Consider the following 25480-nt stretch of genomic DNA (forward strand, 5'->3'; position numbering starts at 1 on the left):
TGGGTCGACCGACCACCTGTCTATCTCTTCCCAAGTAGTGTAGTCCAGATTCTGCTCCCATGTCCCAAAATCCTGACATCGCTGCCTCTCCTGCTCCTCGTAATGCCGCCTCTCTGTTTTCGCTGCCTCCAGCTCTGCTTTGGGGCGGCGATATTCCCCAGCCTGTGCCCAGGGTCCTTTACCATCCAGGATCTCCTCCCAAGTCCAGAAGTCCTGTGATCGCTTCTCCTCCTGCCGCTGCCTGTCACCACGCCGCTCGGTCCTGTTGTGGTGGGTGATTCTGTAATGGCTTTCTTCATGTGAAGGAGAGTCAGACCAAAATGCAGCGTGGCTATTTAGATTCATGTTTTAATGAAACAAAGGAAACACGAATCAATACAAAAACAATAAACGTAACGTGAAAACCGAAACAGCCTAAACTGGTGCAAACTAACACAGGAACAGGAACAATCACCCACCAAACACTCAAAGAATATGGCTGCCTAAATATGGTTCCCAATCAGAGACAACGATAAACACCTGCCTCTGATTGAGAACCACTTCAGGCAACCAGAGACTTTTCTAGATAACCCAACTAATTCACAATCCCGACACCTACAAAAAACCCAAGACAAAACACACCACATAATAAACCCATGTCACACCCTGGCCTGACCAAAATAATAAAGAAAACACAAAATACTAAGACCAGGGCGTGACACCATGTCTATCTTTAACACAATTAAAATCACTTTTTTGTCTTTAAATAAGTTTAAGCATCTTTTAACAGAGGCTTAACACCTTAAAAGCAATGTACATTTTAAAGCACTATTAACATAGGAGGTAACAACAGGGACTGGCCTATCACAGCGATAATGCCTTGCAATAGGCCTGGGAAGAAAACATTTCAATTTGCTCAACTTGCCATTAGGTCAACCTACACCAAGGCAAACATTTTGACATATTAGCCAACACAGCTACTAGGATGTACTTTCATGCTAGGTTTAGGACTTCATATTGCAGCATATAACCTAAACTGATGTATAGAACAATCTTAAAATTATCTACTTTTGTTTAGATACAAGCATCATGAAACCTCTAACACAATACATTTATTTGACTTGGTGAAAATCCATTTTTGCTCACTAATTTTCCCAATTTCCTTCACAGAATCCATAAAATTACCTCTTCCTAAACATTTGGTCCAATTATTAATTTGGTGTATGGTTCCCAAGAAACAAGCGGGGCTCAACTTACCCCACTCTCCCCTACATGTACAGTATAGCATCTCTTGTGGGATTTCACTTGAAAGAAAACGTTGCTTCTAAAGGTCTTACTCGCTTGCATAGAAAACCAATCTTCTGTAGGCCCTACTTCTGGTCTTCTGGTGATAGTGGAGCCCAATCCTGGATTTCCAGCTGCAGTGGCAGACAGGGCATGTGAAGGCTTGGTTGGAGGGGGGCAGGAGTAGCGCTGCAAGCATCAGGAGTAGCGCTGCGAGCATCAGGAGTAGCGCTGCGAGCATCAGGAGTAGCCCTGCAAGCATCAGGAGTAGCCCTGCGAGCATCAGGAGTAGCCCTGCAAGCATCAGGAGTAGCCCTGCAAGCATCAGGAGTAGCGCTGCAAGCATCAGGAGTAGCCCTGCGAGCATCAGGAGTAGCGCTGCAAGCATCAGGAGTAGCGCTGCAAGCATCAGGAGTAGCCCTGCAAGCATCAGGAGTAGCCCTGCGAGCATCAGGAGTAGCCCTGCGAGCATCAGGAGTAGCCCTGTGAGCATCAGGAGTAGCCCTGTGAGCATCAGGAGTAGCCCTGTGAGCATCAGGAGTAGCGCTGCGAGCATCAGGAGTAGCGCTGCGAGCATCAGGAGTAGCCCTGCGAGCATCAGGAGTAGCCCTGCGAGCATCAGGAGTAGCCCTGTGAGCATCAGGAGTAGCCCTGTGAGCATCAGGAGTAGCCCTGTGAGCATCAGGAGTAGCGCTGCGAGCATCAGGAGTAGCGCTGCGAGCATCAGGAGTAGCCCTGCGAGCATCAGGAGTAGCCCTGCAAGCATCAGGAGTAGCGCTGCGAACATCAGGAGTAGCGCTGCGAGCATCAGGAGTAGCGCTGCGAGCATCAGGAGTAGCGCTGCGAGCATCAGGAGTAGCCCTGTGAGCATCAGGAGTAGCGCTGCAAGCATCAGGAGTAGCCCTGCGAGCATCAGGAGTAGCCCTGCGAGCATCAGGAGTAGCCCTGTGAGCATCAGGAGTAGCGCTGCAAGCATCAGGAGTAGCCCTGCGAGCATCAGGAGTAGCGCTGCAAGCATCAGGAGTAGCCCTGCAAGCATCAGGAGTAGCCCTGCGAGCATCAGGAGTAGCCCTGCGAGCATCAGGAGTAGCGCTGCGAACACCTGCATACTACTCCAGGTGTTGCCCCATAGGACTCTGGTCAAAAGTAGTGCACTATATAGGGAATAAGGTGCCTTTTGGGAAACACCCGAGATAATAGACTAGACAGCATCATCCAACTACTTATTTGCCAATGTGTGACATTGTATAGATCTACCTGCAAGATTTATTAGCGTTTTCCATTATACATTATGGCAAAGGATTGTTTTGCAAATAGCAGGGGGCTGACTGGGAGAAGTAGCAGAGACAGGGTCTGTTAATAAAATACTGATAGTTCTATCACGTACAGTATAGGTTGGCAAAACTCCAGTAACTTTCCCCAAATTCCCAGGTTTTTCAGAAATCCTGGTCGGAGAATGACGTCTTATCTGCTTGTTCCACATGACATCCTATTCCCTACACAGTGCGCAACTTTTGGCCAGAGCCCTTTTGTCCCCTGGTCAAATGCAGTGCACTATATAGAGAATAGGGTGCTATTTGGGACACAGACCAAGAAACAGACTTCTTGTCTCCTGTTTTCCAGCTTATACATTCTGTCTTATAGACCAGAATATATTAGTCTGAGAGCTGAATTGGTTCTGGAGAAGCAAGGCGAGCTACTACACAGGCCTCCAAGAAGACGCATCATAATGATACATTAAAATAAGTCCTTCTACATCTCATCCTCAACCGTCTGTTTTAACGTGGACTCTCTCTCTTCACTCTCCCCTCTCTTAATTTTCTTCCTTCTCTGTACACGTCCTCTCCCTCGCTCCACCCTGCTCCTCCTTCTCTCTTCACTCTCCCCTCCCTTCATTGTCTTCCTTCTCTGTACACGTCCTCTCCCTCGCTCCACCCTGCTCCTCCTTCTCTCCATCACAGTCCAGCTCCTCCAGGTCAACTTCTCCCATCTCCTCAGACACAGAGTAGAGCCCAAAGTCACAGATAACTTTGGGAAAGTCTTTCCTGGCCAGCCTGTCTTTGGTGGAGGCATGGATGGGAGTGGAGGAGGAAGAGGAGATGGGAGTGGAGGAGGAAGAGGAGATGGGAGTGGAGGAGGTGGGGCTGGAGGAGGTGTCAGTGGAGGCCCAAGAGGGTACCACAGAGCCGTTGACCAGTCGGTTCAAGCCCTGAGAGGTGGAAGGGGATGTGGAGGAGGTGGAGGAGAGGGCTGCCCTCTGCTGGAGTATGGATGTGGTGTCGGGAAACATGTTGGTCTTCGGCGTGGCTGGGGAAAACTTGGGGGAGTACTTGAAGGAGTGGTCAGGGTAGACCAGAATGGAGGCCCCTGCATCTTCACTGGGTTTACTTTCTGCTAGAGCCACGCCCCCACCCCCGGGCCCCACCTTCCCCTTCATCATCCCCAGGACCTCATACCTAAAGCTGGAGATGTCCTGCTTCAGCTCCTGGGGAAAGAAACATACACACATACAACTTGTTTATCTATTTATGACATTTACAGTGGACAGTGCACATTAATCAACATTCATTGCTGGAGTTAGAAACAATTCTTATTGTTCTTCTGTCGTCCCTGTCTGGTGCTGGATAGAGAAACAATTCTTATTGTTCTTCTGTCGTCCCTGTCTGGTGCTGGATAGAGAAACAATTCTTATTGTTCTTCTGTCGTCCCTGTCTGGTGCTGGATAGAGAAACAATTCTTATTGTTCTTCTGTCGTCCCTGTCTGGTGCTGGATAGAGAAACAATTCTTATTGTTCTTCTGTCGTCCCTGTCTGGTGCTGGATAGAGAAACAATTCTTATTGTTCTTCTGTCGTCCCTGTCTGGTGCTGGATAGAGAAACAATTCTTATTGTTCTTCTGTCGTCCCTGTCTGGTGCTGGATAGAGAAAAAATTCTTATTGTTCTTCTGTTGTTCCTGTCTGGTGCTGGATAGAGAAACAATTCTTATTGTTCTTCTGTCGTCCCTGTCTGGTGCTGGATAGAGAAACAATTCTTATTGTTCTTCTGTCGTCCCTGTCTGGTGCTGGATAGAGAAACAATTCTTATTGTTCTTCTGTCGTCCCTGTCTGGTGCTGGATAGAGAAACAATTCTTATTGTTCTTCTGTCGTCCCTGTCTGGTGCTGGATAGAGAAACAATTCTTATTGTTCTTCTGTCGTCCCTGTCTGGTGCTGGATAGAGAAACAATTCTTATTGTTCTTCTGTCGTCCCTGTCTGGTGCTGGATAGAGAAACAATTCTTATTGTTCTTCTGTCGTCCCTGTCTGTTGCTGGATAGAGAAACAATTCTTATTGTTCTTCTGTCGTCCCTGTCTGGTGCTGGATAGAGAAACAATTCTTATTGTTCTTCTGTCGTCCCTGTCTGGTGCTGGATAGAGAAACAATTCTTATTGTTCTTCTGTCGTCCCTGTCTGGTGCTGGATAGAGGAACAATTCTTATTGTTCTTCTGTCGTCCCTGTCTGGTGCTGGATAGAGAAACAATTCTTATTGTTCTTCTGTCGTCCCTGTCTGGTGCTGGATAGAGAAACAATTCTTATTGTTCTTCTGTCGTCCCTGTCTGGTGCTGGATAGAGAAACAATTCTTATTGTTCTTCTGTCGTCCCTGTCTGGTGCTGGATAGAGAAACAATTCTTATTGTTCTTCTGTCGTCCCTGTCTGGTGCTGGATAGAGAAACAATTCTTATTGTTCTTCTGTCGTCCCTGTCTGGTGCTGGATAGAGAAACAATTCTTATTGTTCTTCTGTCGTCCCTGTCTGGTGCTGGATAGAGAAACAATTCTTATTGTTCTTCTGTCGTCCCTGTCTGGTGCTGGATAGAGAAACAATTCTTATTGTTCTTCTGTCGTCCCTGTCTGGTGCTGGATAGAGAAACAATTCTTATTGTTCTTCTGTCGTCCCTGTCTGGTGCTGGATAGAGAAACAATTCTTATTGTTCTTCTGTCGTCCCTGTCTGGTGCTGGATAGAGAAACAATTCTTATTGTTCTTCTGTCGTCCCTGTCTGGTGCTGGATAGAGAAACAATTCTTATTGTTCTTCTGTCGTCCCTGTCTGGTGCTGGATAGAGAAACAATTCTTATTGTTCTTCTGTCGTCCCTGTCTGGTGCTGGATAGAGAAACAATTCTTATTGTTCTTCTGTCGTCCCTGTCTGGTGTTGGATAGAGAAACAATTCTTATTGTTCTTCTGTCGTCCCTGTCTGGTGCTGGATAGAGAAACAATTCTTATTGTTCTTCTGTCGTCCCTGTCTGGTGCTGGATAGAGAAATAACTGTAAATACATGTGTAATGTCAGAGGAAACCAAACCTGACCTTAAAGTTCTCCTCAGTCAGTCCTTCCTCTGTCTTGGCATCTCTGATCATGGCTGCTACATATCTCTTCACCAGGTTCCTCAAAACCTCCTGAAAACAACACAGTCCACAGGTTGATAAAATCCTATCAAATACATCCACTGCTGGGTTACTAACAACTTCTGGCGATAATATGGAAAACATCATCCTAAGAGTGGACAGGTACAGGGATGTGTTCCAAATGGCATCCTATTCCCTATATACTGTAGTGCATAACTTTTGACCATGGCCATAAATGTAGTGCATTATATAGAGAATAGGTTGCCATTTGGGGAAAAATCAAGTTCAAAATATGTGCATCTACAGAATGAAACACATTGAAAACTGAAACATAATGAATTTTATATTGAAAAAAGAAACACATAAATACCTGATACTGGTGGTTTGTTCTTACGTTTAAGGCAGCCCGTCTCTACAAAAGAGGAACATTAATTTACTCCAAAAGCACACCAGGCAGCATGACTAATCAGTTCATGTGATTTCCTGCTTGGTAGAGAGTTGGCCAGTTAGCGCTGTCATCACCTGCCCATTCTCTGTTAAAGGGATAGTTTGGGATTTGGGCAATGAAGCCCTTTATCTTCTTCTCCAGAGTCAGATGAACTCGTGGATACCATTGTAATGTCTCTGGATCCAGTATGAAGGAAGGTAGAGGTGTTTTTGTGAGCCAATGCTAACTAGCTGTATGAGAAGACTTCCCGTCTTTGGGCTACGTCTTTTTCGCTAAGCTAGCGCGTATGCTAGTTAGTATTGGCTTGTGAAACTACCTCTAACTTCCTTCATACTGGACGCAGAGACATAAAAAGGGTTACTTGCCAAAATCCCAAACCATCCCTTTAACTTCTAACTGCTGATGCTGTCAGAACAGTTATGTCTCATGATGCACGTCTAACCATTCTGGGAAGAACAGGTCATTTCATTCATGATAATTCGTTGTGAACAACCCACTGAGAGCAGAGAAGAGAAGGAGTTTCAACTGGAAGCTGGTCAGTGGAGTTGCAGAACTCCAGTAACTTCACTAGAATTTTGCAACCCTAGTGTTCAGTAAAAGTACTGTTGATGTAGACTAGAGACCACATCCTCACCCCTATGGATCCAAATGTTTCTGTTTTCTTGGCCCTGGTGATCTTGAAGATGTGTTTCTTGATCCAGCAGATGAAGTACCAGATTGACTTGGGGCTAGGGATGATGTTGAATGGAGAAGGCAGAGTCCCCCCCTCTTCAAAGTAACTCATCCACAACTTGGTTCTTGCAAACTTCCACTCAATGTCTGCATGATCCTGAACAGAAACAACACATGCTAAGCAACTGAACAAGTGATATGAACAAAACTGTGTGATATTAAATGACAGCAGACAGGTTGTTGGACTCATAAACAAACAAGTGAATGAATGAATGATTTTGCATTCCAGTGATAGAGTAAGACTCACAGCAATATGTTGGTAGCAGTTGTCCATCATGGCTGGGGTTAGTGTTAGGGTTAAGGTCAGGGTTACACTCACAGAGTTGTGTTAAGTTGTCCATCTTGGCTGGGGTTAGTGTTAGGGTTAAGGTTAGGGTTACACTCACAGCGATGTGTTAAGTTGTTCATCATGGCTGGGGTTAGTGTTAGGGTTAAGGTTAGGGTTACACTCACAGCGATGTGTTAAGTTGTCCATCATGGTTGGGGTTAGTGTTAGGGTTAAGGTTTGGGTTACACTCACAGCGATGTGTTAAGTTGTTCATCATGGCTGGGGTTAGTGTTAGGGTTAAGGTTAGGGTTACACTCACAGCGATGTGTTAAGTTGTCCATCATGGTTGGGGTTAGTGTTAGGGTTAAGGTTAGGGTTACACTCACAGCGATGTGTTAAGTTGTTCATCATGGCTGGGGTAGTGTTAGGGTTAAGGTTAGGGTTACACTCACAGCGATGTGTTAAGTTGTTCATCATGGCTAGGGTTAGTGTTAGTGTTAAGGTTAGGGTTACACTCACAGCAATGTGTTATGTTGTTCATCATGGCTGGGGTTAGTGTTAGGGTTAAGGTTAGGGTTACACTCACAGCGATGTGTTGGTAGGAGTTGTTCATCATGGCTGGGGTTAGTGTTAGGGTTAAGGTTAGGGTTACACTCACAGCGATGTGTTGGTAGGAGTTGTTCATCATGGCTGGTGTTAGTGTTAGGGTTAAGGTTAGGGTTACACTCACAGCGATGTGTTAAGTTGTTCATCATGGCTGGGGTTAGTGTTAGGGTTAAGGTTAGGGTTACACTCACAGCGATGTGTTAAGTTGTTCATCATGGCTGGGGTTAGTGTTAGGGTTAAGGTTAGGGTTACACTCACAGCGATGTGTTAAGTTGTTCATCATGGCTGGGGTTAGTGTTAGGGTTAAGGTTAGGGTAAGGGTTACACTCACAGCGATGTGTTCATTTGTCCATCTTGGTTGGGGTTAGTGCTAGGGTTAAGGTTAGGGTTACACTCACAGCGATGTGTTAAGTTGTTCATCATGGCTGGGGTTAGTGTTAGGGTTAAGGTTAGGGTTACACTCACAGCGATGTGTTAAGTTGTTCATCATGGCTGGGGTTAGTGTTAGGGTTAAGGTTAGGGTTACACTCACAGCGATGTGTTAAGTTGTTCATCATGGCTGGGGTTAGTGTTAGGGTTAAGGTTAGGGTTACACTCACAGCGATGTGTTAATTTGTCCATCTTGGTTGGGGTTAGTGCTAGGGTTAAGGTTAGGGTTACACTCACAGCGATGTGTTAAGTTGTTCATCATGGCTGGGGTTAGTGTTAGGGTTAAGCTTAGGGTTACACTCACAGCGATGTGTTAAGTTGTTCATCATGGCTGGGGTTAGTGTTACACTCACAGCGATGTGTTATGTTGTTCATCATGGCTGGGGTTAGTGTTAGGGTTAAGGTTAGGGTTACACTCACAGCGATGTGTTAATTTGTCCATCTTGGTTGGGGTTAGTGTTAGGGTTAAGGTTAGGGTTAGACTCACAGCGATGTGTTAATTTGTCCATCTTGGTTGGGGTTAGTGCTAGGGTTAAGGTTAGGGTTACACTCACAGCGATGTGTTAAGTTGTTCATCTTGGTTGGGGTTAGTGTTAGGGTTAAGGTTAGGGTTACACTCACAGCGATGTGTTGGTAGGAGTTGTTCATCATGGCTGGGGTTAGTGTTCGGGTTAAGGTTAGGGTTACACTCACAGCGATGTGTTAAGTTGTTCATCATGGCTGGGGTTAGTGTTCGGGTTAAGGTTAGGGTTACACTCACAGCGATGTGTTAAGTTGTTCATCATGGCTGGGGTTAGTGTTAGGGTTAAGGTTAGGGTTACACTCACAGCGATGTGTTAAGTTGTTCATCATGGCTGGGGTTAGTGTTAGGGTTAAGGTTAGGGTTACACTCATAGCGATGTGTTAAGTTGTTCATCATGGCTGGGGTTAGTGTTAGGGTTAAGGTTAGGGTTACACTCACAGCGATGTGTTAATTTGTCCATCTTGGTTGGGGTTAGTGTTAGGGTTAAGGTTAGGGTTACACTCACAGCGATGTGTTAATTTGTCCATCTTGGTTGGGGTTAGTGTTAGGGTTAAGGTTAGGGTTACACTCACAGCGATGTGTTGGTAGGAGTTGTTCATCATGGCTGGGGTTAGTGTTGGGGTTAAGGTTAGGGTTACACTCACAGCGATGTGTTGGTAGGAGTTGTTCATCATGGCGATCAGCATGTTGAGTAGAACCACCAGAGAGATGACATTATAGGTTCCAAACATGGTGGCCCCTACAAACTCTGTGAACTGGTGGTCTGCCTCCACGTTGGTCACATACAGACTGATCAACCCAAAGATAGACCAGAACAACGACTGGAGCGTCTCAAACAACCTAAAGGAGTGAGTGAGAGAGAGAGAGAGAGAGAGAGTAGAAAATGGAGGAGAGAGAGAGTAGAAAGGGATGAGAGAGAGAGAGAGTAGAAAGGGATGAAAGAAAGAGAGCGAGAAAGTAAAAAGTGATGAGAGAGAGAGTAGAAAGGGATGATATATATAGAGAGAGAGAGAGTAGAAAGGGATGAGAGAGAGAGAGAGAGAGAGAGAACGAGAGCGAGAGCGAGAGAGAGAGAGAGAGAGAGAGAGAGAGAGAGAACGAGAGCGAGAGCGAGAGAGAGAGAGAGAGAGAGAGAGAGAGAGCGAGAGAGAGAGAGAGAGAGAGAGAGTAGAAAGGGATGAGAGAGAGAGAGAGAACGAGAGCGAGAGCGAGAGAGAGAGAGAGAAAGAGAAAGAGAGAGAGAGAGAAAGAGCGAGAGAGAGAGAGAGAGAGAGAGAGAGAGAGAGAGAGTAGAAAGGGATGAGAGAGGAAGGGTTATATTTCTAAATATATAAGGTAAGCAGGATTTACAAGAATAGTCAATTTATCATAACAGGCTACCATTCTACTTTTGCCACAATCCAGGTAATTGTCAAAACATACATATCCGCCTAAATTACAAAAATGATAATTGCCTCCTGATTCTGGGAATATTGGGAAAGTTACCAAAATTTTACAAACAAACACATTATAATGGCATGGTCTTTACTAACGTTGAGAAAGCGTTGTTCTGTGTTGCGCAGCGGATGCCCTTGCATCCCTTCAGTCCCTCGTCTGTCTCGTAGTAGAAGTAGAGCTGGTTGAGCCCGTTAGCGAAGGCCAGGAGCACCAGGCAGTAGATAAACAGGAACTTAAGGATGTCCAGCAGCATCCTGCCCAGAGAGATCTGGAATAATGAGGATTATCATCATATTCATCATCATAGTCATCATCATCATAAACGAGAACCTTTCATACAATAAATTGCAGCTCAAAGTGCATTACAGATCAGGGGCCATGTGTACCAATCTTATCAGAGTATGATTGCTGATATAGGATCAGGTCCTCCCCTGACCATGTAACATTATTCATTGCGAATTAAAAGGAAAAACTGATCCTCAATCAGCAATCCTACTCTAAGACGTTTAATACATATACTCCTGGACATAATGACAGAAACGCAGTTGTATGATAATCCTGACCTGTAGAGGTCCCAGGTGTGAGTTAGCTGTAAACAGAGAGATGAGGCGGATGGAGCTGAAGATGTTAGCGATGGCAAACACAGCCTCTGCTACCAGGGTAGGATGCCACATCTGCCATTCATTTCTGGCCCTGAAGCCACTGTACTGTGAGAGAGAGGGAGACACAGAGGGGATAGGTCAGAGTCTACTGTGGGAGAGAGGGAGACACAGAGGGGACAGGTCAGAGTCTACTGTGGGAGAGAGGGAGACACAGAGGGGACAGGTCAGAGTCTACTGTGGGAGAGAGGGAGACACAGAGGCGACAGGTCAGAGTCTACTGTGGGAGAGAGGGAGACACAGAGGTGGACAGGTCAGAGTCTACTGTGGGAGAGAGGGAGACACAGAGGCGACAGGTCAGAGTCTACTGTGGGAGAGAGGGAGACACAGGGGGGACAGGTCAGAGTCTACTGTGGGAGAGAGGGAGACACAGAGGTGGACAGGTCAGAGTCTACTGTGGGAGAGAGGGAGACACAGGGGGGACAGGTCAGAGTCTACTGTGGGAGAGAGGGAGACACAGAGGTGGACAGGTCAGAGTCTACTGTGGGAGAGAGGGAGACACAGGGGGGACAGGTCAGAGTCTACTGTGGGAGAGAGGGAGACACAGGGGGGACAGGTCAGAGTCTACTGTGGGAAAGAGGGAGACAGAGGGGGGACAGGTCAGAGTCTACTGTGGGAGAGAGGGAGACACAGGGGGGACAGGTCAGAGTCTACTGTGGGAGAGAGGGAGACACAGGGGGGACAGGTCAGAGTCTACTGTGGGAGAGAGGGAGACACAGGGGGGATAGGTCAGAGTCTACTGTGGGAGAGAGGGAGACACAGAGGGGATAGGTCAGAGTCTACTGTGGGAGAGAGGGAGACACAGAGGTGGACAGGTCAAAGTCTACTGTGGGAGAGAGGGAGACACAGGGGGGACAGGTCAGAGTCTACTGTGGGAGAGAGGGAGACACAGGGGGGACAGGTCAGAGTCTACTGTGGGAGAGAGGGAGACACAGGGGGGACAGGTCAGAGTCTAATGTGGGAAAGAGGGAGACAGAGGGGACAGGTCAGAGTCTACTGTGGGAGAGAGGGAGACACAGAGGGGATAGGTCAGAGTCTACTGTGGGAGAGAGGGAGACACAGAGGGGACAGGTCAGAGTCTACTGTGGGAGAGAGGGAGACAGAGGGGACAGGTCAGAGTCTACTGTGGGAGAGAGGGAGACACAGAGGGGATAGGTCAGAGTCTACTGTGGGAGAGAGGGAGACAGAGGGGACAGGTCAGAGTCTACTGTGGGAGAGAGGGAGACACAGGGGGGACAGGTCAGAGTCTACTGTGGGAGAGAGGGAGACAGAGGGGACAGGTCGGAGTCTACTGTGGGAGAGAGGGAGACAGAGGGGACAGGTCAGAGTCTACTGTGGGAGAGAGGGAGACACAGGGGGGACAGGTCAGAGTCTACTGTGGGAGAGAGGGAGACAGAGGGGACAGGTCAGAGTCTACTGTGGGAGAGAGGGAGACAGAGGGGACAGGTCAGAGTCTACTGTGGGAGAGAGGGAGACACAGAGGGGATAGGTCAGAGTCTACTGTGGGAGAGAGGGAGACACAGAGGGGATAGGTCAGAGTCTACTGTGGGAGAGAGGGAGACACAGAGGGGACAGGTCAGAGTCTACTGTGGGAGAGAGGGAGACAGAGGGGACAGGTCAGAGTCTACTGTGGGAGAGAGGGAGACAGAGGGGATAGGTCAGAGTCTACTGTGGGAGAGAGGGAGACACAGAGGGGATAGGTCAGAGTCTACTGTGGGAGAGAGGGAGACACAGAGGGGATAGGTCAGAGTCTACTGTGGGAGAGAGGGAGACACAGAGGGGATAGGTCAGAGTTTACTGTGGGAGAGAGGGAGACACAGAGGGGACAGGTCAGAGTCTACTGTGGGAGAGAGGGAGACAGAGGGGACAGGTCAGAGTCTACTGTGGGAGAGAGGGAGACACAGAGGGGACAGGTCAGAGTCTACTGTGGGAGAGAGGGAGACACAGAGGGGACAGGTCAGAGTCTACTGTGGGAGAGAGGGTATTTCAAGCGTATTTCATATTATCTCGTACACAACAACCATCATACCTTGACATAGGCAACGAACTTCAAAGAGATGGTAGCCAGGTACAGAGAGTTCATAACAAAGTCCATGAGGTTCCACCAGTCATGGATGTAGTCCTGGAACCCTCCATCCCACATCTGTTTAATCTCTGCCCAGATGAAGCCTACAGGACAGAGAACAGACCAGCAGGTTATGATAATGTCCCAAATAGCACCTTGTCTCTTACAAAGTACATTACTTTGACCTGAGCCCTATGTAACTCACCCTATCCCCTACATAGTGCACTACTTTTGAAGAGGGCCTGTGGGGGCCTGGTCAAAAGTAGTGATCTAAATTGGGAAAATGGTGCCATTTGGGACGCAGTCCTAGGGTTAGGGTTGTCATGCCTGTTTGACGCCCGACAGAGCTAATTTATCATGTCTGTCTCACTTCTCTGATCTACAGCCACATTCCTCAGGTGAAGAGGGAGTGTTAAAATCAAATCAAATTGTATTTGTCACATGCGCCAAATACAAGACTTAACCTTGAAATGCTTGCTTACGAGCCCCTCCAAATGATGCAGAACTATTATAATAATTAGTAACACAAGCGGAACAAAATATAGAGGGAGTACCAGTACCAGATCATACCAGTATTTCAGGGAGATATGTACAAGGCAGGGTAAAGTGACTCAGTATGCATGTGTGTGTACAGATGTAGGATCTTCATTGTATCACTTTTCTTGTTTTCTGAGGATGTTCCTGCATAGCAGGAAATGCAAACGTGTAGTGTATTTGAGTTTTAACAAGGCTTCTAAAGTTTGCCCTAATGAAAAATGTATCAACCCCTATCAAAATGTCCATTAATTATAATCCACATAATAATTCACATTTCCTGGTGCTGCAGGATTTGTTTCCTGCTGTAGCAAACTGGCTCAAATGAAGATCCTACAGAACACCATAATGGAAGTTACATAGGACACACATGGGCTGGGTTGTCTTACAATGCAGTGTGCGTTCAATGCATGAAAACCAGGTGTAAACAGTTGATAGAGTATTTGGCTGAAACACAAGCTTGGTTTCCACCCTTTCCTGTCAGAATTGTCATCAACTATCATTAACATCAATAGCAGTCCACTTGGTATGTCTCAAATTACTCTAATATCAGCTGACCTTCTGTGGAGTTGACATGTTGTTTGTATCAATGAAGCACGTGTCCAAGTCTTTCCTTTCTTGATCAACTATGTTGTGCAACTCTGCGCACGTAAAACACACACACACACACACACACTTTCTTACCCAGTACCCAGGGTAGTATCATCCATTCCACCACAGTAGGAGGCGGCCCCTGTCTGTTAGGGTCTGTAGAGACGATGTGCTGGGAGGCCAGCAGCAGGAGGAACAGGAAGGTAAGATACGACGTTGTGTGGCAGATAAACTTGATGAAGGGCTTCCTAATGAGGAAGAAGAAGATTACTTAATTGACCAATAGTTCTAACAGAAATTCAACTTCAGCTTCCTGACAGATTTTTCCCATCAGACCAGGGATTCAAACTGGCAACCCTTCGGTTGCTGGCCTGCCTATCTAACCTCTAGTCTACTTGCCTGATGAAGTGTCCATAGCGGCTCTTAGGAGAGACCAGGTAGCAGAAGGATAAGAGGGGGAAGAGGAGGCCGATGAAGACACAGGTTAGGAACTTCACTGCCCAGTGACGACGCCTCCACCCAGGGAACTCATCGTACCAACGAGATGCAAGCAGCTGCTGACAGTTAGGCTGGGCTACAAACTGGAGGAGGGAGATTGAGGAAGGAAGGAGGGGAGGAAAAGAGAGAAGGGAGGAGAAAGGGGAGGGAGGGAGCGATGGAGAGGGGGAGAGAGAATTAGAGGGAGAAGGCAGAGGGCAAAGAGTAGGGAGGGAGGGAGGGAGGGAGGGAGGGAGAGGGGGAGAGAGAAGGAGAGGGAGAAGGGAGAGGGCAAAGAGTAGGGAGGGAGGGAGGGAGGGAGGGAGGGAGGGAGGGAGGGAGGGAGGGAGGGAGGGAGGGAGGGAGGGAGAAGGAGAGGGAGAAGGGAGAGGGCAAAGAGTAGGGAGGGAGGGAGGGAGGGAGGGAGGGAGGGAGGGAGGGAGAGGGTGAGAGAGAAGGAGAGGGAGAAGGGAGAGGGCAAAGAGTAGGGAGGGAGGGAGGGAGGGAGTCAGCCTTTATGATACATTACTAATTAGTTGTTAGTGGAGACGTGTGTCTAATGCAACTTCACAATGTTTACATTTCTTTCTCATTTACTTTCCACTCCACATTGACAAACAACTGACACAAAAACAGTTGCCTGGGCAGTTGAGTACAGCATAGAGCATACTGACAGTTGGACAGTTGGGTACAGCAGTTAACACACTCAGCTAATGGAGGAGGTCCAAATTACACCATATGTGCCATTTGGGCTGCAGTCAATGACTGTTTAGTCTGGTTTAGTCCAGCAGCACCTCCAGACCTTAATCATCCTGATCATTCTGGTGAGTGTTACCAGCTGTCCCTGCCCTGGTCCCAAGTGTCCCTCCTTGGCATCTTTGTTCCTCTCTAATATCCTCCTCACACACTGTACTGCGCTGTGCCGGATGCTTTCTCTTCATATTGTCCTTGTCAGCACAGTTCCAGGAACTGCGGTGGATGTGTAACAAGACCATTACAGCTTGGCTCAACTCGGCTCAGTACTGTGAAAAGGGCATTTCTTTCAGATCTGCCTCTGCTCACAAGGTTTGATAAGAAATACTCTGACTGTCTCAGGGACCATCTAAAACACACTCTGTCTCAGTCGCTCTCTGACTGATGACATCACTGATGACCTCATACCCACAATGCCCTGCTCTAAGTGATGGGGATCCATTTGGTTGTAATGTGTTCGTAATTCGGTTAGACTGAGATTAACCTCACCGTCACACAGAGCAGTGCAGATGGTTCAATCAAATCTCCCAAAGAGAAAAACATAACAATGTTTCATGAGGAACAGATTTGACGGACAGGCACTCTTTCAAACAGGAACATGGAGTTCTTATAAATGTCTCTCCCTAACCCTAAAGGGATATAGCATGTTGTGTATTTTCAGCAGTGTCATACTGTAAATGTCCGTCTCACGGAAAGGGTTAAAAGTATTATGCAATGAGTGTGTGTGTTTTTTCTGCAGTTCTCAGTCATCTTCACTCTCTACGTGAGTACAGATGCCGTGTCCCCTTCTACTCAGGAGGGGGCAACATTTCACAACTTCCATTTCAGAACTGTACTAGGGAATAGGGTGCCATATAGGACAAGACCAAGGTTGTTGTTTTCCTGTGCAACATGCTGCTTTCTGGGTAATTTAGATGTATTGCGAGTTAGTATTCCAAGCAAACATTATCCTATTAGTAGCATCCTTATTACTTTATCATTATGTTTCATTACGTTCCCATCAAGGGACTGGACAGCAGACTGAGGCATCGCTCAAGTAATGTGTTGTTTCACTGAGGAAAGATGCCATTTTCAGACACAACCTGGTGATTACCACAAAATTACAACTCCCATAGGAAGTGTCCACCCCAATCTGGCCATCTACTACTTCTAAATCCTATCTTAGAGATAACAGCAGACATTAGCTTCGTGCTTTATCCACTGAAATACAACATGTAAAACCCTCAGCTGTACTAAAGACATTGGGAGGAAGAGCCAACTGGCTGAGCTTCAACATGCAGTAAAATAAGAATAAACACACCTTTCTGAGGAAACATGGGTTATGTCTTACCTCTTTCTGTGTGTATTTGATAGCCAGTTTGAGTCTGGCCAGATCGTTGGTGTTCTCATCCAGTAGAGGGTTGATGTCATCTCTGTAGTTCAGGATCAGCTCTAGTTCTCTAGAACTTCTGGTTTGGTCCAACAGGTCCTTGGCAAACTGTTTACACTGCTGAGATAACTCTTCATACTCCGACATAAACTCATTCTCCACCTGAAACAGACAGAAACTGTTAGTTAACAGTCAATAAACTAGTTAATAACTCTTTATAAAACCTTTATACGGCTAGGACAACTCCTCATACTCCGACATAAACTCTTTCTCTACCTGAAACAGACAGAAACTGTTAGTTAACAGTCAATAAACTAGTTAATAACTCTTTATGAAACCTTTATACGGCTAGGACAACTCCTCATACTCCGACATAAACTCTTTCTCCACCTGAAACAGACAGAAACTGTTAGTTAACAGTCAATAAACTAGTTAATAACTCTTTATGAAACCTTTATACGGCTAGGACAACTCCTCATACTCCGACATAAACTCTTTCTCCACCTGAAACAGACAGAAACTGTTAGTTAACAGTCAATAAACTAGTTAATAACTCTTTATAAAACCTTTATACGGCTAGGACAACTCCTCATACTCCGACATAAACTCTTTCTCCACCTGAAACAGACAGAAACTGTTAGTTAACAGTCAATAAACTAGTTAATAACTCTTTATGAAACCTTTATATGGCTAGGACAACTCCTCATACTCCGACATAAACTCTTTCTCCACCTGAAACAGACAGAAACTGTTAGTTAACAGTCAATAAACTAGTTAATAACTCTTTATGAAACCTTTATACGGCTAGGACAACTCCTCATACTCTGACATAATCTCTTTCTCCACCTGAAGCAGGAATAAACTGTTAGTTAAAAGTCGAGCACAAAAAAACACTGTCATACAACACGGTCCATCTCCTAATAGGCAGAAGATGGGCCGCTGTGCACTCTCTTGTGGAGGCCTTATGTTCCACATAAGAATGAAGAGGATAAAGTCAATTCATAGTCCATAAACCGCTTATAAAGTACTTACACTGCTGAGACAACTCCTCATTCTTCTTTGACTCATTCTCCACCTCAATTGAATTAAATGAAATAAACGTAGCAAATCTCTGTTAAAACCCCCACCTTGCTGAGTTCCTGGAGTTCCCAGGAAAGCTGGAAGGCTGTGAGGAAAGGGTCTTCACTGGAGAGGGCCAGGAGTGATGGGCTGGCCAGGGCCTTGTAGATGTTGAGACGTGAGCGGGAGTGACGCAGACTATCCACATCAGAGCTGGACACGCACTCCATGCAGTTACAGCGCACCTGGTACACACACCGGTAGTGGAGAGTTAGGGGACGGAGGGCAGTATTGGAACTATCATACTGTACTCTACTATTGTATCATACTGTATAGTGTCGTGTAGCCTGCTGTGACAATTGTACTGTACTACATTACATACTATATCATACTGTAGCACGTAGTACTTAATCATTTACCATAGTACTACACCATAGTGTAGCATATATCCTGGTTCAGACCCACCTCATGTGGCTGGGGCATGGACACCCCCTTCTGCACCAGCAGTTTGATGATCTCATAGTTGTTGGTGTGAGCTGCCAGGATGATGGGTGTGATGTCAGGAGTAAAGTTAGAGAACTGCTTGTCCAATAGGATGGGAGGAACCTGGAGGGAGGGCGGAGCAGAGAAAAATAAGGGTTATAGTCAAATAGGGATGATGATGGGCAAGAGAGAAGATATGTGTTCAATCCAGATATCGATTGAAGAAGAAAACTGAATTAGACAAAACTGAATTAATAACAACATTGTAGTATTATCAATATCAATACCATAATGTTTCGTTATGAACCAATACAATAGAGGTACATGGCTTAGGTTTTACTTGAGAAGTAGCTGTGTTTTGTGTGTGTGTGTGTGTGTGCGTGTGTGTGTGATTGTGCGTGCGTGTGTGTGTGTGCGTGTCCGTATGAGTCACTGGCTTGCTAGTGCTCTTCCATGCCTACCCTAGGAGGGGTGCATAACTTTTGAGTATCGCTATACTCTAATTGAGTGGGTTGAGTCACTGAAGTGATCTTCCAGTCTGGTTTTGCGCACCCTTGAGCTCTTGCGGGGGGGGGGTGATCTTTGTTGGCTATACTCCACCTTGTCTCAGTGAAATAAGTTGGTGGTCTGTTGATATCCCTCTGGTAGTGTGGGGGCTGTGCATTAGCAATGTGGGTGCGGATATATCCTGCCTGGTTAGCCCTGTCCTGGGATATCTGTATAATCACTATGATTGTTATTTGTCCCTGCTTGTCATCTATGAATGTTTGATCATCTTGAAGAATGATCTTGCCTTAATGACCATGTACTCTTATAATCTCCACCGGGCACAGCCAGAAGAAGACTGGCCACCCCTAGCCTGATTCCTCTCTCATTTTCTTCATAGGTTCCTGCCTTTCTAGGGAGTTTTTCCTAGCCAGCCACTATGCTCCTACATCTGCATTGCTTGCTCTTTGGGGTTTTAGGCTAGGTTTCTGTAAAAGCACTTTATGACATCTGCTTTATAAATCAGTTTGATTGATTGATTGACAGGGTCTAATCATTTAGTGTGCATCCCAAATGGCACCATCATAAGGCTCTGGTCAAAAGTAGTGCACTATATAGGGTATAGTGAACCATCTGGGACACAACCACAGTCTGATTGGTCTCCCTCTGGGAGGAGATAATAAGGAAAGAGGCACTTGAGTGACCACTTCACTTAAAGTACGAGGAAATACTAGCTAACAGGATTACATTACTGTTCCCCTTATCACAACAACTCAGATCTAAGTGATGTTCCCGTAAACCACAGGTCTTCTTGTCATTGATTCCTGATGGTATGTGTGCATGCATGCGTATGGTCCAGAGGACCATGCATTAACGATGTGATGTTGAAACAATGACTAGCATCGCTGGCAGTTAGGTCATGCTGTTGAGATGGAGTCTGACCTTATTATCATTATCTCTAATCTCCCTCAGAAGAGATGGAGAAAGATAGGTGGAGAAAGAGAGGTGGAGATACAGTAGAGATGGAGGAAGAGTGGTGGAGAAAGGCCCTGGCCAGCCCATCACTCCCTCTCTGTCCATCCGATGGAGGGACAGAATCCTAACTCAGATGTGATACAATAGCTAACCAAATGGAAGGTTCTGTGAGTTCTTGTCCATCTAGTTAAAAGGGTCTCAGTTGAATCCAAAGTGTTTCAGAGCAGCACTGGTGCTGTGGGAGTTTTCTTTGACGTCTTTGAAAATGTGTTTGAGAAGTGTTCAGCCCCCATATACTTTCTCTGTAATGGTATGTGTGTCCGTATTTGTGTGTGTGTGTGTGTATGTGTATGTGTATGTGTGTATGTGTATGTGTATGTGTATGTGTATGTGTATGTGTGTGTGTGTGTGTGTGTGTGTGTGTGTGTGTGTGTGTGTGTGTGTGTGTGTGTGTGTGTGTGTGTGTGTGTGTGTGTGTGTGTGTGTGTGTGTGTGTGTGTGTGTGTGTGTGTGTGTGTGTGTGTGTGTGTGTGTGTGTATGTGTGTGTGTGTATGTGTGTGTGTGTGTGTGTGTGTGTATGTGTGTGTATGTGTGTGTGTGCGTATGTGTGTGTGTGTGTATGTGTGTGTATGTGTATGTGTGTATTCTGTTCTGTTACATGTTTTAAAACTAGCTAAATCATATACTTGATAATGCAGTGTATTTTATAAAGTTGTATGCATTTCAGGACTGTGTCTTCCGGTTACATTTCACATTCTATTTTTGGCCCTCTACAAACAAGAGTAATAGTCACACTAAAATATCTTCTTTCAAGATAAATGGTTCAGTTTAAATAGCTTAATATCATAATTCAAGATATTGTATCCTTTGTTAGGAAGAGTTTTGCCTGTGATGGCCATAGCCCCGGTCTCACTTGTGTACCCTTGAGTTAGGCCTAATTATGTTACTGTGTTTATTGTTACTGTTTTTAACATGTGCACTGCTGCTAAATACTTGTTTGCAAGTGTCCAATTATCTATGTGATTCTAGTGAAGTTATTTTCCTTCAGTTTGAGCATGTATTTTTAATACTTTGACCGTGTCCTTGTGTGTTGCTTCTTGGAGCTCCCTCGCTCCCCACTCACATATGTTTACTCTCCCCTTCAGAGCATACAGGACAGTGAACCAGCAACCTTTCAGTTACTTTGCCAAGGCTCTTAACCACTAGGTTACCTGGAGCACCGGGGAAATACATTTTCCCTCCTAGTTCGTTTGTTTTTGTAAGTAATTTTGCCTATCTTCACAACATGTTTATTTATTCTACCATCACTACCGTTATTTAGACAAATATATTTTTGCACCTTATCCTTTTCCTACTGCCTGCCTGCCTGCCTGCCTGCCTGCCTGCCTGCCTGCCTGCCTGCCTGCCTGCCTGCCTGCCCTTAGGACTGGTGAGACCATGTAACCTTGTCACAGTTTCACATAACAAGATGTCGTCAATAGGCTACAGATGTATCACTGTACACACAAATCAGACAAATACAGTAGCCTATACAAATGAAAGACAGTACCTGCCTATTGACTCGTTTGCTATAGTGATCAACAGACATGTAAATCCGATGATTAACATATCACGAAGCGAGTGCATAAGTAAACAGACTGCAAACAGAGGAATCACGGGAGGGCGAGGAGATGTGATTAGGAGGATCTAGTTTAGTGGATCAGCAGTGATTTAAATAAAGTGATGAGCAGAGTAAAGCCTCCCCCTGTCTGGTTTATCATACCTCTGTTCACCTGTTCATGGCTAAGTCTCAATGGCACCATATTCCCTACATAGTGCACTCATTTTGATAAGGGCTTATAGGGTTGTGTGCACTATATGGAATAGGGTGCCATTTTGGGACGCAACCAAGATCAACACAGAGAGGGAAGACATGCTGTGGAGAATATATAGTAAGAATTATGGTTCAAATATCCAGAGTGCAAGTGTATGGGGAAAATGTGTAAACTGCCCAGAGTAGCATATCTCATTGCAGTCCTGAGAGAACTAGTTAATTAGAGTAGACCAACACATACAGAGAGAGAAGTGAAAAGGGAATTATGTGCAGAAGAGAGAGACACTGTGCTGAAGCAAGAGATGTGAGGAGTAAGAATATATAATTCACCAACATCGAATGGTTCAAATATACAGTGTGTAATGGCATGGAGAAACATTTCTAAATTGCACATGTACATTTTCTCCTGGTAGCTTTCAGTTCGGGTTGAATGTTAATGTTTTCCACCGAGTCCCCTAACCAGGGGAGAGGGGGGTTGGCATTATATATAAGAAGGGGGCGGGATTAGAAGTGATGCAAGTAATGTTATTTAATAGACTCAAATCTGCTAATTTCATAGCTGATCTATTCCATGACAAATAAAATAGGGTTGAAGTAATCCTTATAGGAATGAGTATGTGCCTGGGAGGGGATGGGGTAGTGTAAAACACAGGGAAACAAGAAGAGTGCATATACAGTGCCTTGCGAAAGTATTCGGCCCCCTTGAACTTTGCGACCTTTTGCCATATTTCAGGCTTCAAACATAAAGATATAAAACTGTATTTTATGTGAAGAATCAACAACAAGTGGGACACAATCATGAAGTGGAACGACATTTATTGGATATTTCAAACTTTTTTAACAAATCAAAAACTGAAAAATTGGGCGTGCAAAATTATTCAGCCCCTTTACTTTCAGTGCAGCAAACTCTCTCCAGAAGTTCAGTGAGGATCTCTGAATGATCCAATGTTGACCTAAATGACTAATGATGATAAATACAATCCACCTGTGTGTAATCAAGTCTCTGTATAAATGCACCTGCACTGTGATAGTCTCAGAGGTCCGTTAAAAGCGCAGAGAGCATCATGAAGAACAAGGAACACACCAGGCAGGTCCGAGATACTGTTGTGAAGAAGTTTAAAGCCGGATTTGGATACAAAAAGATTCCCCAAGCTTTAAACATCCCAAGGAGCACTGTGCAAGCGATAATATTGAAATGGAAGGAGTATCAGACCACTGCAAATCTACCAAGACCTGGCCGTCCCTCTAAACTTTCAGCTCATACAAGGAGAAGACTGATCAGAGATGCAGCCAAGAGGCCCATGATCACTCTGGATGAACTGCAGAGATCTACAGCTGAGGTGGGAGACTCTGTCCATAGGACAACAATCAGTCGTATATTGCACAAATCTGGCCTTTATGGAAGAGTGGCAAGAAGAAAGCCATTTCTTAAAGATATCCATAAAAAGTGTTGTTTAAAGTTTGCCACAAGCCACCTGGGAGACACACCAAACATGTGGAAGAAGGTGCTCTGGTCAGATGAAACCAAAATTGAACTTTTTGGCAACAATGCAAAACGTTATGTTTGGCGTAAAAGCAACACAGCTCATCACCCTGAACACACCATCCCCACTGTCAAACATGGTGGTGGCAGCATCATGGTTTGGGCCTGCTTTTCTTCAGCAGGGACAAGGAAGATGGTTAAAATTGATGGGAAGATGGATGGAGCCAAATACAGGACCATTCTGGAAGAAAACCTGATGGAGTCTGCAAAAGACCTGAAACTGGGACGGAGATTTGTCTTCCAACAAGACAGTGATCCAAAACATAAAGCAAAATCTACAATGGAATGGTTCAAAAATAAACATATCCAGGTGTTAGAGTGGCCAAGTCAAAGTCCAGACCTGAATCCAATCGAGAATCTGTGGAAAGAACTGAAAACTGCTGTTCACAAATGCTCTCCATCCAACCTCACTGAGCTCGAGCTGTTTTGCAAGGAGGAATGGGAAAAAAATGTCAGTCTCTCGATGTCCAAAACTGATAGAGACATACCCCAAGCGACATACCCCAGCTGTAATCGCAGCAAAAGGTGCCGCTACAAAGTATTAACTTAAGGGGGCTGAATAATTTTGCACGGACAATTTTTCAGTTTTTGATTTGTTAAAAAAGTTTGAAATATCCAATAAATGTCGTTCCACTTCATGATTGTGTCCCACTTGTTGTTGATTCTTCACAAAAAAAACAGTTTTATATCTTTATGTTTGAAGCCTGAAATGTGGCAAAAGGTCGCAAAGTTCAAGGGGGCCGAGGCAAGGCACTGTAGCAAGGCACTGTAGTAGAGACTGTTCTGTTCTGGGGCGGCAGGGTAGCCTAGTGGTTAGAGCGTTGGACTAGTAACTGGAAGGTTGCGAGTTCAAACCCCCGAGCTGACAAGGTACAAATCTGTAGTTCTGCCCCTGAACAGGCAGTTAACCCACTGTTACCAGGCCGTCATTGAAAATAAGAATTTGTTCTTAACTGACTTGCCTGGTTAAATAAAGGTAAAAAAATATATATATATATCGACATGTCTGGTCTCCTTTCCTCTCATCCCTTCATCCCTCTAAGGCCTTTCTCTAGACCAATCTGATTGTAAAGCAGGTAGCCTATTGGTATGTAGGTGATAACACAAGCACAGTGTGTTGTGCTGTATCAGGTGAACCCCTCCTCCAGGTGTCTATAGCCAACACTCAAGAAAAGGGTGCAAATACCTGTTTCTCCCCGCTGGGCTTCTTGTGGTTGAGCAGCATTTCCACGGCCCCCACCACCTCTTTACGGATGGCGTGTAGGAGAGCATCACCGATGTACACGTTATAGCTGAGCAGCAGTTCTATAATCTCGAGGTTCTCATTCTCAATAGCGATCAGCAGAGCTGTGCGGCCCAACGGGTCTATACAGTTAATGTTGATCCGGAAGTAGATCTCTGCCTCCTACAGGCGGGAGAGGGAATTACAACGGATGTTTACTTAGTTATATGGTATCGGGATAGCAAATTGTATCATGTTTATTGATGTTGTACTTGAACTGAGACCTATTTATCCCTCCCTCCCACCCTTCCCTCTTCCTCTCTCTCTCCCTCCCTTCCATCTCTCTCCATTCCTCCCTCCTTCTCCCCTCCCACTCCTCCCTCCATCCCTACCTCTAAAGCTTGTTGGAGGGAGGTGTAGTATACTTTCCCTCTCTCCCTTCTCCCCCCCTTCCTCCCTCTCTCCACATCTTTATCCCTCCCTTTCCCCTTACTCCTTCAACCCTCCCTCTCCTTCCTTCTTCCCTACTTCCAGAGCCCGTCTGACTGAGGTGCAGTCTCCTTCCTCCTCCATCCCCTCCCTTCCTTCCTCCCCCCTCCTTTCCTCTCGTCCCTTCATCCCTACCTCTAGAGCCTGTTTGACTGAGGCATAGTCTCCTTCCTCCCTCCTCCTTTCCTCTCGTTCCTTCATCCCTACCTCTAGAGCCTGTTTGACTGAGGCGTAGTCTCCTTCCTCCCTCCTCCTTTCCTCTCGTCCCTTCATCCCTACCTCTAGAGCCTGTTTGACTGAGGCGTAGTCTCCTTCCTCCCTCCTCCTTTCCTCTCGTCCCTGCCTCACTACCTCTAGAGCCTGTTTGACTGAGGCATAGTCTCCTTCCTCCTCCATCCCCTCCCTTCCTTCCTCCCCCCTCCTTTCCTCTCGTCCCTTCATCCCTACCTCTAGAGCCTGTTTGACTGAGGCGTAGTCTCCTTCCTCCCTCCTCCTTTCCTCTCGTCCCTTCATCCCTACCTCTAGAGCCTGTTTGACTGAGGCGTAGTCTCCTTCCTCCCTCCTCCTTTCCTCTCGTCCCTTCATCCCTACCTCTAGAGCCTGTTTGACTGAGGCATAGTCTCCTTCCTCCTCCATCCCCTCCCTTCCTTCCTCCCTCCTCCTTTCCTCTCGTCCCTTCATCCCTACCTCTAGAGCCTGTTTGACTGAGGCGTAGTCTCCTTCCTCCCTCCTCCTTTCCTCTCGTCCCTTCATCCCTACCTCTAGAGCCTGTTTGACTGAGGCATAGTCTCCTTCCTCCTCCATCCCCTCCCTTCCTTCCTCCCCCTCCTTTCCTCTCGTCCCTTCATCCCTACCTCTAGAGCCTGTTTGACT

The 25480-nt window shown here is 45.9% G+C and overlaps 1 protein-coding gene across 1 annotated transcript; it reads right to left on the reverse strand.

Annotated features, from left to right (window-relative positions):
- Positions 1–328: 328 nt before the first annotated feature.
- On the reverse strand, positions 329–25411 carry LOC135553395 (short transient receptor potential channel 4-like). Its single transcript, XM_064985534.1, has 15 exons — positions 24743–25411; positions 24083–24301; positions 18061–18201; positions 17664–17840; positions 16498–16698; positions 14333–14518; positions 14031–14181; positions 12777–12916; positions 10652–10795; positions 10184–10356; positions 9296–9491; positions 6728–6922; positions 6016–6057; positions 5607–5696; positions 329–3748 (listed from the first exon to the last, which is right to left on the reverse strand). Exons 1-15 carry the CDS (start codon positions 25409–25411, stop codon positions 3140–3142), a joined length of 3333 nt encoding a protein of 1110 aa, XP_064841606.1. The 3' UTR covers positions 329–3139.
- Positions 25412–25480: the final 69 nt, after the last annotated feature.

This window comes from Oncorhynchus masou, chromosome 13, assembly GCF_036934945.1.
Source record: "Oncorhynchus masou masou isolate Uvic2021 chromosome 13, UVic_Omas_1.1, whole genome shotgun sequence".
NCBI lineage: Eukaryota > Metazoa > Chordata > Actinopteri > Salmoniformes > Salmonidae > Oncorhynchus > Oncorhynchus masou.

What these genes read in the sequence shown, in the direction of transcription:
- LOC135553395 (XM_064985534.1), bottom strand. Translation starts at nt 25,411, where the DNA reads ATGGAGGAGGAAGGAGACTATGCCTCAGTCAAACAGGCTCTAGAGGTA. An exon ending in CAGTCAAACAGGCTCTAGAG is followed by an intron (nt 24,302 to 24,742) that starts GTAGGGATGAAG and finishes TCCCGCCTGTAG; the next exon opens with GAGGCAGAGATCTACTTCCG. An exon ending in AACTCCAGGAACTCAGCAAG is followed by an intron (nt 16,699 to 17,663) that starts GTGGGGGTTTTA and finishes TGTCTGTTTCAG; the next exon opens with GTGGAGAATGAGTTTATGTC.